This window comes from Procambarus clarkii, chromosome 2, assembly GCF_040958095.1.
Source record: "Procambarus clarkii isolate CNS0578487 chromosome 2, FALCON_Pclarkii_2.0, whole genome shotgun sequence".
NCBI lineage: Eukaryota > Metazoa > Arthropoda > Malacostraca > Decapoda > Cambaridae > Procambarus > Procambarus clarkii.
Genome location: NC_091151.1, coordinates 38493759 through 38511701, shown reverse-complemented (window position 1 = coordinate 38511701; position 17943 = coordinate 38493759). Strand labels below are relative to the sequence as shown.

The 17943-nt window shown below is 39.3% G+C and overlaps 1 protein-coding gene across 3 annotated transcripts in view; it reads left to right on the top strand.

Annotated features, from left to right (window-relative positions):
• The first annotated feature begins 10198 nt into the window (after window positions 1-10198).
• Window positions 10199-17943, top strand: part of LOC123762400 (uncharacterized) — a 40984-nt gene continuing 33239 nt past the window's right edge. Inside the window, exons 1-3 of one of the 3 annotated variants that reach the window (XM_069324543.1) lie at window positions 10199-10499; window positions 10927-11116; window positions 15289-15422. In XM_069324543.1, the coding sequence (XP_069180644.1) occupies window positions 11062-11116; window positions 15289-15422 (189 nt within the window). In that variant the 5' untranslated portion in view covers window positions 10199-10499; window positions 10927-11061. Of the gene's footprint in view, window positions 10500-10903; window positions 11117-15288; window positions 15423-17943 lie in introns of all 3 variants that reach the window. The other 2 variants (XM_069324536.1, XM_069324546.1) reach the window with 2 other exon arrangements.

Genomic DNA, 17943 nt, shown 5'->3' with positions numbered 1-17943 from the left:
ACAGCTTATAAACTTAACATGCAAAGTTCAAGCCAGTTCGGCATCAGATCCCAATTAAGTACCAGTGATACCATTATTAGTTTGCTTGATTTAATCAACACAGTTGTTGACAAAAATGAGTTCCCAATTGGCTACTTCATTAATCTGAAAAAGGCTTTAGATACCGTGAATTATAATAACCTACGTAAACGTCAACATTATGGAATTAAAGGCCTTAATCTGAACTATACATAGCAGTTCGGGGCCTCGTAGCCTGGTGGATAGTGCGCAGGACTCGTAATTCTGTGGCGCGGGTTCGATTCCCGCACGAGGCAGAAACAAATGGGCAAAGTTTCTTTCACCCTGAATGCCCCTGTTACCTAGCAGTAAATAGGTACCTGGGAGTTAGTCAGCTGTCACGGGCTGCTTCCTGGGGGTGGAGGCCTGGTCGAGGACCGGGCCGCGGGGACACTAAAACCCCGAAATCATCTCAAGATAACCTCAAGATAACCATTTACCATAGGAATGCCACTAGGCAGATTCAAAATCGAACCCACACTCAAATATTGTAAAGAGCTAATTAAAAATAGTCTACTCTTGGATATCGACCAACAAACTGAAACTAAACGTAGAAAAGACCTACTACATATAATTTGGAAGCAAATCTTCGAATTAATTACACCTTTAGTGTAAATAGACAATTCAAAGATTTATGATAAAAGTGGGATAAAGTTCCTTGGCCTATACATAGACAAGAGACTTCAGTACGTATATTCAGCATATAACCAAGAGGGTATACTCTCAACAGCCAGAAATTATGTCCCAACTGTACTCTTATCATAGTATACTCCTCACAACTCTATCATTATCTAACTTATGGTATCTGTGCATAGGAATAGGGGGGCGGGGTGAACCACCACAAACTACCTCAAGCACATCATTAGCCAGCAAAAATCAACTATCAGAACTATGACAAATTCTGTCTTGAAACAACACAGCTCATCTGTTTATATTCCTGAACATGCTAAACACGCACACTCACCCCATATTTTATCTTGTCATACTTACACTTACAAAACTTTATTCCTAACTTCTAATCATAGATGTAATAGAACCAACGAGCATCACATCAGAAATAAATATCTCTTTGATATTCACAGTCAGACTGTGAAAAAATAGTTCCATATGCTGGGTCCAACTCCATAATAAATTATAAAAAATGTCCAACCTATACTTTACCTAAAGTAGAACAACGAAGTTCCTAATTTCATCTTCATAGTATCCCACCTTGCGCAATTAACTCAATGTCTTGTGCTACTAACTCATAGTATTTTACAATTTAGAAATACAACTTTATTTGTATAATATATTGTGTTTCTATGCTGATGTAAAAATTATGTGAATTCAAATTGTTACAATGTACCCATCATTTCATTTTTTTTTATTCACTATTGGATATTCCCATCCTGTGCTTAGCTTCTTATGTGTTTGTGGCTTTGCGAAAATGCAGAACCATTCACCAATGTATGTCCTCTCACAACCCGTTGTACCTTTTTTTTTGAGATATATACAAGAGTTGTTACATTCTTGTACAACCACTAGTACGCGTAGCGTTTCGGGCAGGTCCCTGGAATACGATCCCCGCCGCGAAGAATCGTTGTTACAACCAAGTACACATTTTACTGTTGAGTTAAACAGAGGCTACAGTTAAGGATTTGCGCCCAGTAAATCCTCCCCGGCCAGGATACGAACCCATGACAAAGCGCTCGCGGAACGCCAGGCGAGTCTCTTACCACTGCACCACGGAGACTTCTTGCGTAGATAAATAAATAAATCTGCTATAGTATACTAACAAGCCCGTTACACAACTGTGTAACCAAATAATTTTTTGTCCCTTGGTTTGTGTTATTTTCGTTGCTTATGCCTCCAAGGTATAAAATAAGGCTGTTATTACCTTCGAGCTTTGCTTCGGACATGTTAGTAAAGACGTCTTGAAGGTATTTGAAGGCTGCCGAATTTTTCCCCCTAGAGTTGTGACAATTTGCAGACGATGAGCACCGTTGTCGGAGGATCAATTGTTCACGAATTAGTTAGTGATCACTTTGCCATATTCAGTTCATACACTATCAATAATGTCAGACCCCTAAGCTTTGAAAAAAAATAATTAATATCCCTAAAAATTTACACATGCACTATAAATTCCGCATTTCCGAATGGTATAACACTTACTGCTTTACTACCGTCAACGCATTATATGAGGACCTGGTCACTGAAGTAACCGGTTTTTATGAGGACCTGGTCACTGAAGTAACCGCTTTTTATGAGGACCTGGTCACTGAAGTAACCGGTTTTTATGAGGACCTGGTCACTGAAGTAACCGCTTTTTATGAGGACCTGGTCACTGAAGTAACCGGTTTTTATAACAATATTGTAAAATCCACAAGACCCAAAACAGTGAGGAAGGGACAGAGGTGGTTCACTGACTCACGCCTTAAGCCCCTGCAGGACAGTTCTATTCCTAGCTGAGCAGTATAAAACACATTAAACAGCTGACACCCTCAACATATTTCTTATGGCCAGCCGAGAGTTTAGAGAGCTAAAGGAACAGTTTTTACAAGGCATCAAGCATGCAACATCCTCATCTCAAATGTGGAATAAAATTAAAAAGATTTCTCAAACTAGCAATCGTCAACTTGATCACCATTCACCTGTAGACTATGCCGACATGCTGCTTCAGCAATATGCAAGCACTGCCAGTATAAGCAGCCTGCCCCCTAGATGTGCAAAACTATCAGGCTAGTACCAAAATAAATCGTAACTTCAATATTGAAATTGCCCGTAGTGAAATAGGGCCTGATGATAACTATGACATAACCCCGTTTGAAATTAAAAATGCACTCAAGAAAGGTAAGGCTACCTCTCCTGGAGAGGATGGCATCACATACAACACCATGAGAGTACTTGCTGAGCTGCCAAATAGCCCTTTGCTAGAATTGTTTAATCAAAGTCTGTTTGATTAAACAGGGTGTCTTACCTGACCGCTGGACACAGGGACTCATAATACCCATACCTAAGCCTAATTCACAAAAATTCAGACCTATTTCTCTGACGTCGTGCATGTGTAAAGTTCTTGAGAGAATTATCCTCGACAGACTAATGTTTCAAATCAAGCCCCACCTTGCCCCTAAACTGTATGGTTTCCTTCCTGGAAGAAGCACACAAACTTGCTTTGCTGAGTATTTTATCAAAAGAGGGAACAAGCTCTCAGGCGGCATTTATTGATCTCCAAACTGCTTTTGATACAACAGAGAAATAATCTTAGAACAACTAGCCTCTTTTGGAGTTAAGAGAAGACTATTGACATGGCTCAGGGGTTACCTGAGTAACAGAACCGCCTCAGTCCTTTTCAAGGGGGTCAAAAGTAAACTTTGTGCACCATTTGAGTTGGGTACACCCCAGGGTGGAGTGCTGAGTCCTACACTGTTCAGTGTTCTGATGTACAAATTAACAATTGATATTCCCACACTACCTGACGAAGCCGTCATCTGTTATGTAGATGTCATAGGCATTGTTGCAAATTCCCAAACTAGACTGCAAGCTCTACTTGATTCACTCGCTGCTAAAAGCATTGAATGTGGTCTTGTTATCTCTATAACTAAATCCAGAGTTCTCCATCCCCAAGAGAAAACTCATGTCCCTATAACTTTCAAGGTCAACAACCTGAACATTGAAACGTGTAGGCAGCACAAATACCTTGGAGTTGGTATTAACAGTGACATTGTAAATGATCTACACCGTAGGTTAAAAGAAAGACTAAAACCATTGAAAACACTTACTGGTAAGAATATTGGTATCAATATTAAATATGCTAGACTATTCTATATGATGTTTGTTAGATCTCTCGTTGATTATAATGCTTTGCACTTAATTAATTTCCCCTCCTCTGTGTTGGACAAACTTGAAGTAGTACAGAATGAGGCCATGAGGATAATTCTTGGTGCCCCAAGATGCACAAGAATCATCAACATGAGGGAAGAACTGAAGCTTCCAACCATACTAGAGAGAATCATGCAAATCAACACGACCTTATGCCTTAAATTCATGAGACCCTACATCTCCTGCATTGCTCAGAGACAAATTATTTAGTGCTGTTAACACCCTATTGACTGGTGCCGACATACCAACTTTTATGATAATTGGCTGAGCAACAATGCCTACAATCTCATTAAACTTAACATTCCTTTTAAGTGCAATCTACCTGTCTATGATATTCCTCTTTATCTGTACCCCACCATTCAAGTATCATACACACCTGTCACCAAGAAAGATAATGAGAATCTTGCTCTTCTCAAAGCTGTCACACTCGAAACAATTGCCTCCTCCATCGAGAGTTTAAGATCTCGCGAGCACTGTGTCTACACCGACGGCTCAGTCCAATCCTCTACTGGACGGACTGCAGCAGCATGTAGGTTTTATAGAAATAATATTTGCACAAAGACTGTCAGTGTCAGGTTAAACAACTGGTTGACCTCCACACAAGCAGAACTAGCAGCATTACAACTAGCTATCAGTGCATTAAAAAACATTGGAGGAGGAATAATATTTTGTGATTCAAAGTTTGCTCTTCAAGCAATCGAAAACTTCTCCTGGAAGATTGACAGCAAGAACCTCATGCTACTAATTATAAATGACCTAATTGATGCACAGAGTAAAGGGTCTCGAATCTCCTTTGTATGGATACCTTCACACATAAATATAACCCATCATAATGAGACAGACATTGCAGCCAAATTAGCGTGTAACAAAGATGAAGATGAATTAGATCTAGGTATTCCCATCTCTGCTGTCAAAACTGTATTGGTCCAAACACTCAGGTCTAAAAGAGAAATTACTGGCTCCCAACGACCTGAAAGCACCAGTATAAAAAGCTATGATTTGTTCAAGTCTGAAACCTATATCTATGGGCAGCACAAAGCGTCCACCAGACTGTGCGACACAGTGGTTGCCAGGATCAGGTTGGGTTACCATTACCTGTGGCAGGTGGCTACAGGTGACGGATCTCCCAATCCTGAGCACTCCAGGTGCAAACTCTGTGAGCAAGAACTGCTGCATGATCTCCCACACTACATCATCGAATGCCCAGTTATTAGACCTTTCAGACTCGTTGGTATGAGGTACCTAGAACTTTGCAATTACTTCATTCACTCTCTTGTTCTTGAAGATATCATCATATTGCACCCAAAATTTGCCAGTGCAGGCTACTGAACATATGGCCCTGAATGACTAACTATCCTGCGAGATGGGGACTTTTAGTAACGCTGCTTCCTTATTCACTCTTGTGTTCATGATATTCTCACAGTGCACCCAGAGTTTGCCAGTGCAGACTACTGATCACATGCCTCTGAATGATTAACCATCCTGTGTGATGGGGATTTATATCATCACGTAGCTAGCTTTTTGACACACTGTACTCCTTTTCATATAGTCTAGGGTAGACGCACAAATGCAGATGTACCTAATTGTATTAATAAAATAAAAAAATCATAATAACGTGGTTGAAGATATGGTAACCAAACTACACATCTGAAGATGAAGAAGACGGTCCGTTCTGGACTATTTTCAAGTAGACTTGATAATGGTCCAGGACGGACCGAAACGTCGTCGTCTCTTCATCTTCTGATGTGTGGTTTGGTTCATTCGTGACAATGTACAGTACTTATTCTTCTCTAGTGATGATGTACAGTAGTTTTCTCGTCCCTCTAGTAGTTGGTTTCATTTAGCTCGTGGTGCTCAGTAATTGTTTTCCTCCCTTCTGTGTTGCTGTGCAGTAGTTGTTCGACAGCTTGTGGTGTTCTACAGTAATTGTTCTGCACCCTTCTGTTGTGTTATAGAGTAGTAGTTTTCCACCATCCTGTTGTGATGTAAAGCAGTTGTTCTCTACACTGCTGCTGTGTTCCACAGTTTTTGTTCTCCCTCCTGTGGTGTTGTACAGTACTTGTTCTCCCTCCTGTGGTGTTGTACAGTAGTTGTTCTCCCTCCTGTGTTGTACAGAAGTTGTTCTCTCTCCTGTGGGGCTGTACAGAAGTTCTCCCTCCTAGGGTGTTGTACTGTACAGTAGTTCTTCACCCCCCCCTGTGGTGTTGTATACTGTTCTTTTCCCTCCTGTGGTCGTGTTCAGCATATGTTCTCCAACCGCCTGTGTTGTTGTACAACAGTTCTTCTCCTTCCCTCTTGTGGAAAACAGATTATTTTTCTTCCTCGTGTGTTGTACATCTGTTGTTCTTTTATACAATAATTGTTCTCCTCTCTGCTGTGGTGTTGCACCATTACAGCATTTCACAGCTGCACAATTCACCAAGTCACCATAAACATTGCTTTGCACTTCACTGTACCTAGTGTCTAACAAGTCACCATAAATCACTACAAGTCTGCTCACCAGTTTGTCATCGATGTAAACCTCCCAGAAGTCGACCTTGAAGTAGTGTCTTACGAGACTTACACCTCAACGACTAACCATTAGTCGTTGAGGTGTAAGTCTCGTCCTAATCACACACTCAGACCTTGACAAAACATTCAGAAGAGTGCAAAAGACTTTGTGTAAATTATTTACATAAATTTCACAAATACACAAGTGTGGGATTTTACGTTAAAGATTTATAATAGTCGGTCAAGTTCATAAATCAAATACCGATATTAAAATGGATTAATCTGTTAACCGCGGGAGGGTCATGAAGGCCATCATATGTGTTCTGACCAACTAGCAATCATATTTTTGTCTTGAACACAAGTCAAGACAACAGTAAAAACACAATACACCTCTCAGTATATATATCGAGAGTGACTTAAGAGTGCTGCAGTCTTCCCTTATTACAGCCTCCAGCACGGCTGACAGACACCATCCCTCCTCGCTCTCGACGGTCAAGACACATCGCCACCTCCTTAGAGCCTCAACACTTGGCGAGGATCTAGAGACTTGAGTGTTGCTTCCCTGTCTCCTTGAGGTTGAGACGGGCCCCATATTGGCGCGACCTGATCCCCAAAAATGCATACGACGCAACATACGACATAAGCAAATATACGATACAAACAACATACATCGCATACAATGTGCACAACATGCCATACAATACATACAACCACCACATTGACCAAAGCTCAACCCCCCGTATGCATAACTAGGTGTGTACAACGTTTAGACCAAGATATACGCTATACACTACATAAGACACAACACAACGGACAAATGCTCGTTAATTCAGCCACCAAACTCCTATTGATGAATAAAAAACGGTTTACACACAACTCACGCAACCCATCCTCAGACAAAGTCCATTCCATCCAGCAGTCGACCCCAAGGACGCATTAAATTTTTTTAACATGCTGTTCATCCATAATAGGAATTTTCTCAAATATAAATTAATATTGTTATATATTAGCATACCAACAATACCCGGCCATGAGTTGCTGTGGCTCAGCAACCTTCCCCCGTCTCCCAGTCCTCCCCACTATTTCCCCCCCTACCCCGTTCCCTCGTCCTCCCAACCATTCTCCATTCCCCTCGTCCCACCATTCCCCACTCCCGTCCCCTCGTCCTCCCCACCATTCCCCACTCCCTCGTCTGATGATAAAAATGATCTGATATTCCCATCAGAAAATTGGGAACATCAAATGATCTGGGGCTAGACTCACGAAGAAGTTACACAAACACTTACGAACCTGTACATCTTTTCTCAATCTTTGGCAGCTTTGTTTACAATTATTAAACAGTTAATTAGCTCCAAAGCACCAGGAGGCTGTTTATAACAATAACAACAGTTGATTGGCAAGTTTTCATGCTTGTAAACTGTTTAATAAATGTAACCAAAGCCATTAAAGATTGAGGAAAGATGTACACGTTCGTAAGTACTTGCGTAACTGCTTCGTGAATCTGGCCCCAGATGTTCCCATCACTGAAATATAAGAAAAACAGTTCAAAATACGAAATGAAAAATAATGAAAAAATACAAAAATAAAATATACTCACGAAATGAACGATATGGTAAACAACACAGCTCAATTCCAAGGCAATGTCACACAAAATAATTAAATCAAAATTAAAATTGAAATTTATGAAAATAAAATTTATCAATGAAATCGGAAACATTGAAATGGAATCGTAACATATTTAGTATAGCGTGTGTTGGTCTTATGTGCAACAGATGGTGCTGTTTTTAAAAAACGCATGTTTTTACCTGTCACAGGGGTGGCATCTATATAGTAGATATATAAAAAGACGCGCTTATTCGAATGCAACGTTGTCAAAATTTCAAAGCAATCGGTAAAGAGGTTTCGAAGATTTCCCCCACATGAAAAACACAGTTTTTCAGAAAAAGCATTTTTTTTTTACCGTCACAGATGTGACATCTATATAGTATGTATATAAAAACCTGCTCGGATGCGAATGGAATATTGTGTGAAAATTTCAAAGCAATCGGTGAAGAACTTTCGGAGGTTAGCGGTTTATGCACAAAACGAACATTTTCATTTTTATTTATATAGATTGTGCATATTTAGCAGTGAAAACCGGTCGCACACGACTCTCAACTGATTTCGTTCGAATACTTCCGGAACAAGTGCTTCACTGACGAATTTTGTTCGAATCACAACGCTGTAAATGCTTCACCCACGTATTACAAATAATCGCCAACAGAACCTAAACACCTTATCGAACCAACGCTAAACTTTACATAGAAATTTAATATATAATACAAATTTTTAATAGAAAGTGTGTTAAAATTAATGAATGCGTCGGGTAGAGGCGGGAACGGCTGCCGCATTAACGAGCCTGGCCTGAAAACGTGTTGAGGGAAATGGGTTTCATAGATGGGTTTAGGGAGGTTGTTCTTGTTCCTGTTATTATCGTCGAAGGGTTTCCGAGCTTTGAGTAATTTATTATCAGAATGTGTGTTGAATTTTAGCCCAAGACAAAGAGAGACGTAACTTCGCCCGGACAGTCATGTCCCATTTCTGTACATTTTCCTTAAATTTGACGTTTCGGTAGTTTTATTGTCGGGGGAAGAGGGGGGGGGGTGTATAAATAAAATGAAAAGCCACAAGTGAAGGAAATCATTTAAAAATGGGAAATGAGTTATATTAATGACGTAAGTTTTCTTACCTTAATTCCACTCACAATGACTCCTTAACTGTCCGCCTTGCCGATACGATTCTCTAAAATGTCTCCTGTTAAGCCTGACAGCTGAATGGTCGGTGCTCGGGATTCGTAGTCCTGAGGTTCCGGGTTCGATCCCCGGTGGAGGCGGAAACAAATGGGCAGAGTTTCTTTCACCCTGATGCCCTTCTTACCTAGCAGTAAATAGGTAGATTGGGAGTTACAGATGCTACGGGCTGCTTCCTGGGGGCGTGTAACAAAAAGGAGGCCTGGTCGAGGACCGGGCCGCGGGGACGCTAAGCCCCGAAATTATCTCGAGATAACCTCAAGATAGCCGGAAGGTTTTGTTTCTTGTATAGGATCCAGCAGCCGTGAGGCAACAGTTAAGAAGAGACCTCGTGTTCAGTACTTGTGATCCCTCGACAACTACCACTGTATCGTAGTGGCAGAGTCTATCAACGGTAAATGATAGACCTACCTTGAGATGGTTTCGGGGCTTAGCGTCCCCGCGGCCCGGTCCTCGACCACACTTTCAGGCCTTCCACAGACTGGAAGGTCAGGCTCTGTTGCTACATGAAGGGCTGTGCAGGTAAGAGGTTTTGTGTTCATGGCATAGATGCAGGTCTTGGTTATCTCCTGATATAAAGTCACTGTTTATGGAGCGTCGTAACTTTATTGGCAATATCTGAGGGTGGTGATGACGTGTATTTCTTACAATAAAAATGTTAACATTTTTATCATGATAACATGTAATATTATCTCCCTCCTGGTTCCTCACCACCTTGGCTGTTATCTAAGCATTAAACAGCCTCGTGAAGGCCGACAGAATGGGTAGTATGATTCCTAACATTAACATTTTTCGTATATACAAATTCGAGCTCGAAGTCAATTTTTTTCCATTTTTAAATATGAAGATGACCTCGGTAAAAAGAAAATTTACATAACTATAATCCATTATAGCAGCGGGTCACAGGATAAGTAAGTGTGCACAGTAAGCAAGTGTTGTGCACAGTAAGCAAGTGTTGTGCACAGTAAGCAAGTGTTGTGCACAGTAAGCAAGTGTTGTGCACAGTAAGCAAGTGTTGTGCACAGTAAGTAAGTGTTGTGCACAGTAAGCAAGTGTTGTGCACAGTAAGCAAGTGTTGTGCACAGTAAGCAAGTGTTGTGCACAGTAAGCAAGTGTTGTGCACAGTAAGTAAGTGTTGATGGCAGCAGCAGCCACTCATTGAAGAGGAAGGTGGAGAGGGCAGGGGTATGGAGGCAGAGTGGTTGTGTCTGTTTAACCCAGCAGAGTCCCACTCCACACACGCCGGACCACCGCGCCACACAACACGCAGCGCCTCGGTCGAAGATACCCACGCCTGGCTTCTTGGTAAATATAGTTTATCTTGGTTATCTTCATCACCACCATATCCCCCCACCAAAGTAATCCCCCAAACAATGTTCAGCACTAACAGCTCCTTGGAGCAGTTGTGACTTGAAAAGGAAAAACCCACATTATTTATGTAATTGAATTGTGATTTGTCTAGGAGTGTTGACCCCATTCCTGCTCGAGAAGAGACAGCCGAGGCCGCGGGTCTGAACATAACGTAGTTAAGTAAGCCTTACCTTAAGCACCCTCCGAGGGACGACCTTTTACTGAGCTGTTGAGGTTTTGTGTTGTAAAGTGTTCCCTCGTGTTGGGACATTGTCTCTACACTTTAGTTTTTAGTTTATCGTTCCATTACGCCTTGTGCAAGTTTTTATACTGAGATTTGTTGTTTTAACTTAACATAGTGGGCGCTTCCCTCCCACAGCAGCGGTGTCCTCTTCCCTCCCGCAGCAGCAGTGACCTCCCACAGCAGCAGTGACCTCCCACAGCAACAGTGACCTCCCACAGCAGCAGTGACCTCCCACAGCAGCAGTGACCTCCCGCAGCAGCAGAGGACGCAGACATGGTTCACGTGGGAGTTCTCTCACTGCTGGGGCTGGCGGCCATGTTCCTGGCAGGCAAGTTACCTACATTGTTTCCCTTCTCTCAGTGTTTAATGGTGTAGTATACTCTTATGGCTTTGTAATGGTGTAGTATACTCTTATGGCTTTGTAATGGTGTAGTATACTCTTATGGCTTTGTAATGGTGTAGTATACTCTTATGGCTATGTAATGAGGTAGTATTCCCTAAAGGCTTTGTAATGGGGTCGTATATACTCTTAAGGCTTTGTAATGGGGTCGTATATACTCTTAAGGCATTGTAATGGGGTGGTATATTCTTAAGGCTTTGTAATGGGGTAGTATACCCTAAAGGCTTTATTATGGGGTAGTATACTCCTAAGGCTTTGTAATGAAGTAGTATACTCCCAAGGCTTTGTAATGGGGTAGTATACTATTAAGGCTTTAGTGTTTTGATAATTGTTGGTTTGTTTGTTTATATTTGTTAATGTGAGGCATATTGTGTTGATTGTTACTCGCCCAGTTGTTCCTGAGGGTCGAGATCTAGCTCCTGGGCCCTGATGTTGCACTCCCCCAGTTGTTTCTGTGGGTTAAGCTGTAGCTCCTGAAACCTGCTGTTCAAGGTGACAGACGGACGGTACCTCTCCATTTATTTATTGACATTATATATAAATATAAAATATATATATATATATATATATATATATATATATATATATATTGGTGTATACTGGCAGCAGGTTTTCTTTCAAACATGTTTCATTGAATATGACCGCATATTCTGCGTTTATTATTTTCTGGTTTAGGGCTTCTATCCCTCTAACTATTTTCTTAGCATCAGGGCTTAATTGGAATATGAGTTCTCCAAAACTCATTTTCGTACTTTTAAGGTGAAGAAAAGAAGTGATTTACTATAGAGTGTATTACACTTATTTGTATAATTTGCACGACGTTTCGAACCTCCATGGTTCATTCTCAAGTGAACAGATCTTACAATACTAGTTGATTTTATACCCGCATTAGGTCAGGTGATAATACAATGAAGGTGAAAACATGGGGGGATACATAAGGGATAAACATAGGGGCTGCAGAAGGCTTATTGGCCCATACGAGGCATCTCCTATCTAAACACAAAGATTAATCCAGTGTAATTGGCCTGTTATGTTGGACATTGTCTTCTGTGTTGGCATCGATATGTTCTTGTCTTGTCCTTACTAGTAAGGACAAGACAAATAAGGACAAATAAGCCTTCTGCAGCCCCTATGTTTATCCCTTATGTATCCCCCCATGTTTTCACCTTCATTGTATTATCACCTGACCTAATGCGGGTATAAAATCAACTAGTATTGTAAGATCTGTTCACTTGAGAATGAACCATGGAGGTTCGAAACGTCGTGCAAATTATACAAATAAGTGTAATACACTCTATAGTAAATCACTTCTTTTCTTCACCTTAAAAGTACGAAAATGAGTTTTGGAGAACTCATATTTCAATTAAGCCCTGATGCTAAGAAAATAGAGGGATAGAAGCCCTAAACCAGAAAATAATAAACACAGAATATGCGGTCATATTCAATGAAACATATATATATATATATATATATATATATATATATATGGTTGAGTGGATATATATATATATATATATATATATATATATATATATATATATATATATATATATATATATTATTAAATATGACCGAAAAAGTAAGATTAATAATTCTAACACGAATTTTCTCTATCTTTCTTATGTTTCTTTTCAGAGATAAGATAGATAAAATTCGTGTTAGAATTATTAATCTTACTTTTTCGGTCATATTTAATAATATATGTCTACAGGAAAGACTGCTACCAAAATATACTAATAAATAAATATATATATATATATATATATATATATATATATATATATATATATATATATATATATATATGACAATGTCAGACCACGGAGGAAAAATGAAACAGGAATTTCCTTAAGTACTTTCGTATATTAATACATCTTCAGAAGGAGTCCTTCTGAAGATGTATTAATATACGAAAGTACTTAAGGAAATTCCTGTTTCATTTTTCCTCCGTGGTCTGACATTGTCACATTTTTAATCACGTGTTTTTTTCGTGATATACACATATATATATATATATATATATATATATATATATATATATATATATATATATATATATATTATATATATATATATATATATATATATATATATATATATATATATATATATATATATAATTATTATAAATAATAGTAATAATTTAATATAATATATATATAATACACACACACATAAGAAACCCTACCTGCAGTAGATTCGAACCCAGAGAGACAGCTGTTCGCGCAGCTTGACATAACTGGTACACCTTAACCGATTACACCAACTCAGACCCTTCAAAAGGAATGGAAATTCCGAGGTATTTACCCCAAATATCTCTATTCCTCGAGGGAACCAGAGCAGTTTTTTTTTATTTTCTACCACAGACGTGGCCACACATTTACAATGCTAACCAACATATATACATTTTCTTCTGTCCTCCATGGACAGGGTTAGAGATGTGTTAAACATATATTTCAAGGGTTTATTGAACACTCAACCACTGAAGGTGATTCGGTGCTTTTAAAATGCTAAGCTAACCTACATACGTAAATACATAGATACACAGATTTATGTATGCCTTACATAAAGTGTTCGATGTGTCTTTTACATAGTGTCATTAATGTACATTTACAAAGGTGAAATGTAGTTCTGATCAGCTTCCATATATACTTTATACCCATACATATACACACACACACACATATACATATATACACACACATGCATTCACATACATTTAGCTCACACTAGTTTCTTTATCAGCTATCTCACCCTGTCAGAGTAAACCAGAGCAGTGTATGGTCAAATCACGTTTTTCATCAAGCAACTGCATTACAGGGAGAACTCGTGTGTCTATTCACGACATGAATAGAGTATAATGAATAGAGTATAGTCGTGAATAATCACGACATGATTACGGGAGGCGACCCGTAATTTCACTTAATTAACGCAGGAAGCTTTCCACAACCACTGGGGGACCTTCCTTAATTCCTATTCAGTCAGTTCTATCAGTGACGGATGACTACAGAATATGACGATGCACGTGGATCACACAAACAGTCTTTTGCCTCTGTAGATCACGTGGTCACGACTCTACTTGTGAGTTATAGTTGTGAGAATAGAAACGTAAAGATTTCAATATCTTCGAAGAAGTGGCTTGTAGTGTCCAACACTGTCAAATGCAAAGTAATAAAGATGGGAACTGGGCAAAGGAGATCTAATACATGACACAGAATGCAACAGGGAAAAATGTTTATTTTCAGAGAAAAAGAACTGTTGATAAATGAAATACTAAACTATCTTCTGATGCACAGATCAACTTAATAAATCAACTGCATGTGCGAGGTGGTTCATTTCTGAAATTAAGGACACTAGCATAGCGGGCACATGTTGACCAAACCACACACTAGAAGATAAAGAGACGACGACATTTCGGTCCGTCATGGACCATTATCAAGTCGATTGTGATAATGGTCGATAATCACAATCGACTTGTTAATGGTCCAGGATGGACCGTAACGTCGTCGTCTCCTCATCTTCTAGTGTGTGTGGTTTGGTCAACATTTCTTCGACCACGTTATTGTGACTCTAAATCTGCAAAGAGGACACATGTCAAATACGAAGTAAAGCTGGACACAGTCCGAAGGAATCAAATGTGTCCCAGGGTCGAGATACACGAGCGTAGACGTAAAGTTATAAGAATTAATCTTCATCTGCGGAAAGGTAAACACGGTAGACGTAATCACGACATATAAAATGTCAGTTTACAAGCTGGACAGAGGTAGAGTATTTACAATAGGATGTGCACGAACAAAAAAATAGGTAAAACTAAGTACTTAAATGAATTACATGAATATCTTAATTATTTTTGTCAGGGTTAGAATAAGAAAGAATAAGGATCAGGTAAGAAAAGATGTAGTGGAGGTCGACTTCTCCATCGACTTATTAATATGTAGATCTGACATCCCACAAAGGTTCGAAAAGCAGCTTAGTAATCGATTGAAGGATTGGAAGCGGGATCACAAGAGTTGGAGCTAGTGCCACAAACACAGCTAGGCAAGTATACACATGATTTAAACCATCGTACTAAGGATGCTTCTCTCTCTCTCTCCCGGCAGGAACGGAGGCAAGGTGCAGCTCCACTTCACAGATCGAGTGTCACGCGAACACTCAGTGCATCGCCATCACCTCTGTGTGTGACTCCGGAAAACAGTGTAGCGACGGCTCCGACGAGGACCCCTACGTCTGTGAGGTACTTAATTGTTTGCAAGTGCTTCTGGTACAGCTGTTCCATGATCAGTCAGTGGTATGGACGGTTTGTGCTGTATCACACTTGTCTTCTGTGTTGGTTATCTAGCCAACTCCTGCTCTGGTCACCTAGTACTGTAATGATATCTTTTTCACCTGACATTCGTCAAAATATTTTCCTGTATTATGACAGTTGTCTAAAATATACAGCATGAAATCGGTCTAATTTAACGAGTGTGATTCTCTATCGGGCAATGGCAAGGATTTTCTTGATGGAGTCATTAGCTTCCTCATGTCTTGCAATCCTTTCCTATGATTTACCACACGTCAGGTCATGGTAGCCGTATTGGTTTCCCGATGCACCTGTGTTCGGTGGTGCTAGGGGCGTCAAGGTGAAGCTACACCAATATTAAGTCATGGGTAAATTGACTTCTGTAGGTGTAGTTAGGAAAGACAAATAAAAAAGTAAAAAAAATCCCATCATAAGGCATTTTTCTTGCGAGGAGGAAGGATTTGTTCATCTTGGATGCATTTTCAAGCATTGTCAATGCAATCTTTTTCCACCATGAGACTATTCCAGCGAGCCAAACGAGTCGCTTATGGTCTTTGGTAGCATCTTCTCTACTAATTTTCCGCAACAATACGCAAGGGTAAGAATGTCGGTAGTGCTACTTATGTTATGTGCATGTTTGTGTATCCATCGAAGTTTGACCGGTTTGGCCACAATACGAGGTTACCGAGATTATATATATATATATATATATATATATATATATATATATATATATATATATATATATATATATATATATATATATATATATATATATATATATATATATGTCGTACCTAGTAGCCAGAACGCACTTCTCAGCCTACTATGCAAGGCCCGATTTGCCTAATAAGCCAAGTTTTCATGAATTAATATATTTTCTATAATTTTGTTCTTATCAAATGATGAAGCTACTCATTTCATTATGTATGAGGTCAATTTTTTTATTGGAGTTAAAATTAACGTAGATATATGACCAAACCTAACCAACCCTACCTAATCTAACCTATCTTTATGTTTTAGGTTAGGTTAGGTAGCCAAAAAAGATAGGTTAGGGTAGGTTAGGTAGTCGAAAAACAATTAATTCATGAAAACTTGGCTTATTAGGCAAATCAGGCCTTGCATAGTAGGCAGATAAGTGCGTTCTGGCTACTAGGTACGACATATATATATATATATATATATATAATATATATATATATATATATATATATATATATATATATATATATATATATATATATATATATATATATATATATATATATATAAGCCTATACTTGCATAAACCACAAGTGAAGATTAACAATCTTTGGACAATACCCACCAGTGGGACTCGAACCCAGAAAGCACAACTACCTTCCAGTAGCTGCCATAACTAGTACGCTTTAACCCACTACACCATCAGTACGTGTACGCTTTACACCCACTACACTACTTCTTTTGTAGGGTCTGATGGTGTAGTGGGTTAAAGCGTACTAGTTATGGCAGCTACTGGAAGGTAGTTGTGCTTTCTGGGTTCGAGTCCCACTGGTGGGCGTTGTCCAAAGATTGTTAATCTTCACTTGTGGTTTATGCAAGTATAGGCTTATAGCATGGACACGAGTTCTCTCACATTGACAGTGGCTTGATGAAAAACGCAGACTAACCTCACACTTATCTGGTGCCCTCGGGAAGTGGAGATATTTGAGATGTATATATATCTCGAAGTCTCTACTTCTTTTGTAGGGTCTGATGGTGTAGTGGGTTAAAGCGTATTAGTTATGGCAGCTACTGGAAGGTAGTTGTGCTTTCTGGGTTCGAGTCCCACTGGTGGGTGTTGTCCAAAGATTGTTAATCTTCACTTGTGGTTTATGCAAGTATAGGCTTATAGCATGGACACGAGTTCTCTCACATTGACAGTGGCTTGATGAAAAACGCAGACTAACCTCACACTTATCTGGTGCCCTCGGGAAGTGGAGATATTTGAGATGTATATATATCTCGAATTCTCTACTTCTTTTGTAGGGTCTGATGGTGTAGTGGGTTAAAGCGTACTAGTTTTGGCAGCTACTGGAAGGTAGTTGTGCTTTCTGGGTTCGAGTCCCACTGGTGGGTGTTGTCCAAAGATTGTTAATCTTCACTTGTGGTTTATGCAAGTATAGGCTTATATATATATATATATATATATATATATATATATATATATATATATATATATATATATATATATGTCGTACCTAGTAGCCAGAACGCACTTCTCAGCCTACTATGCAAGGCCCGATTTGCCTAATAAGCCAAGTTTTCCTGAATTAATATATTTTCTCTAATTTTTTTCTTATGAAATGATAGAGCTACCCATTTCATTATGTATGAGGTCAATTTTTTTTTATTGGAGGTAAAATTAACGTAGATATATGACAAAACTTAACCAACCCTACCTAACCTATCTTTATAGGTTAGGTTCGGTTAGGTAGCCGAAAAAGTTAGGTTA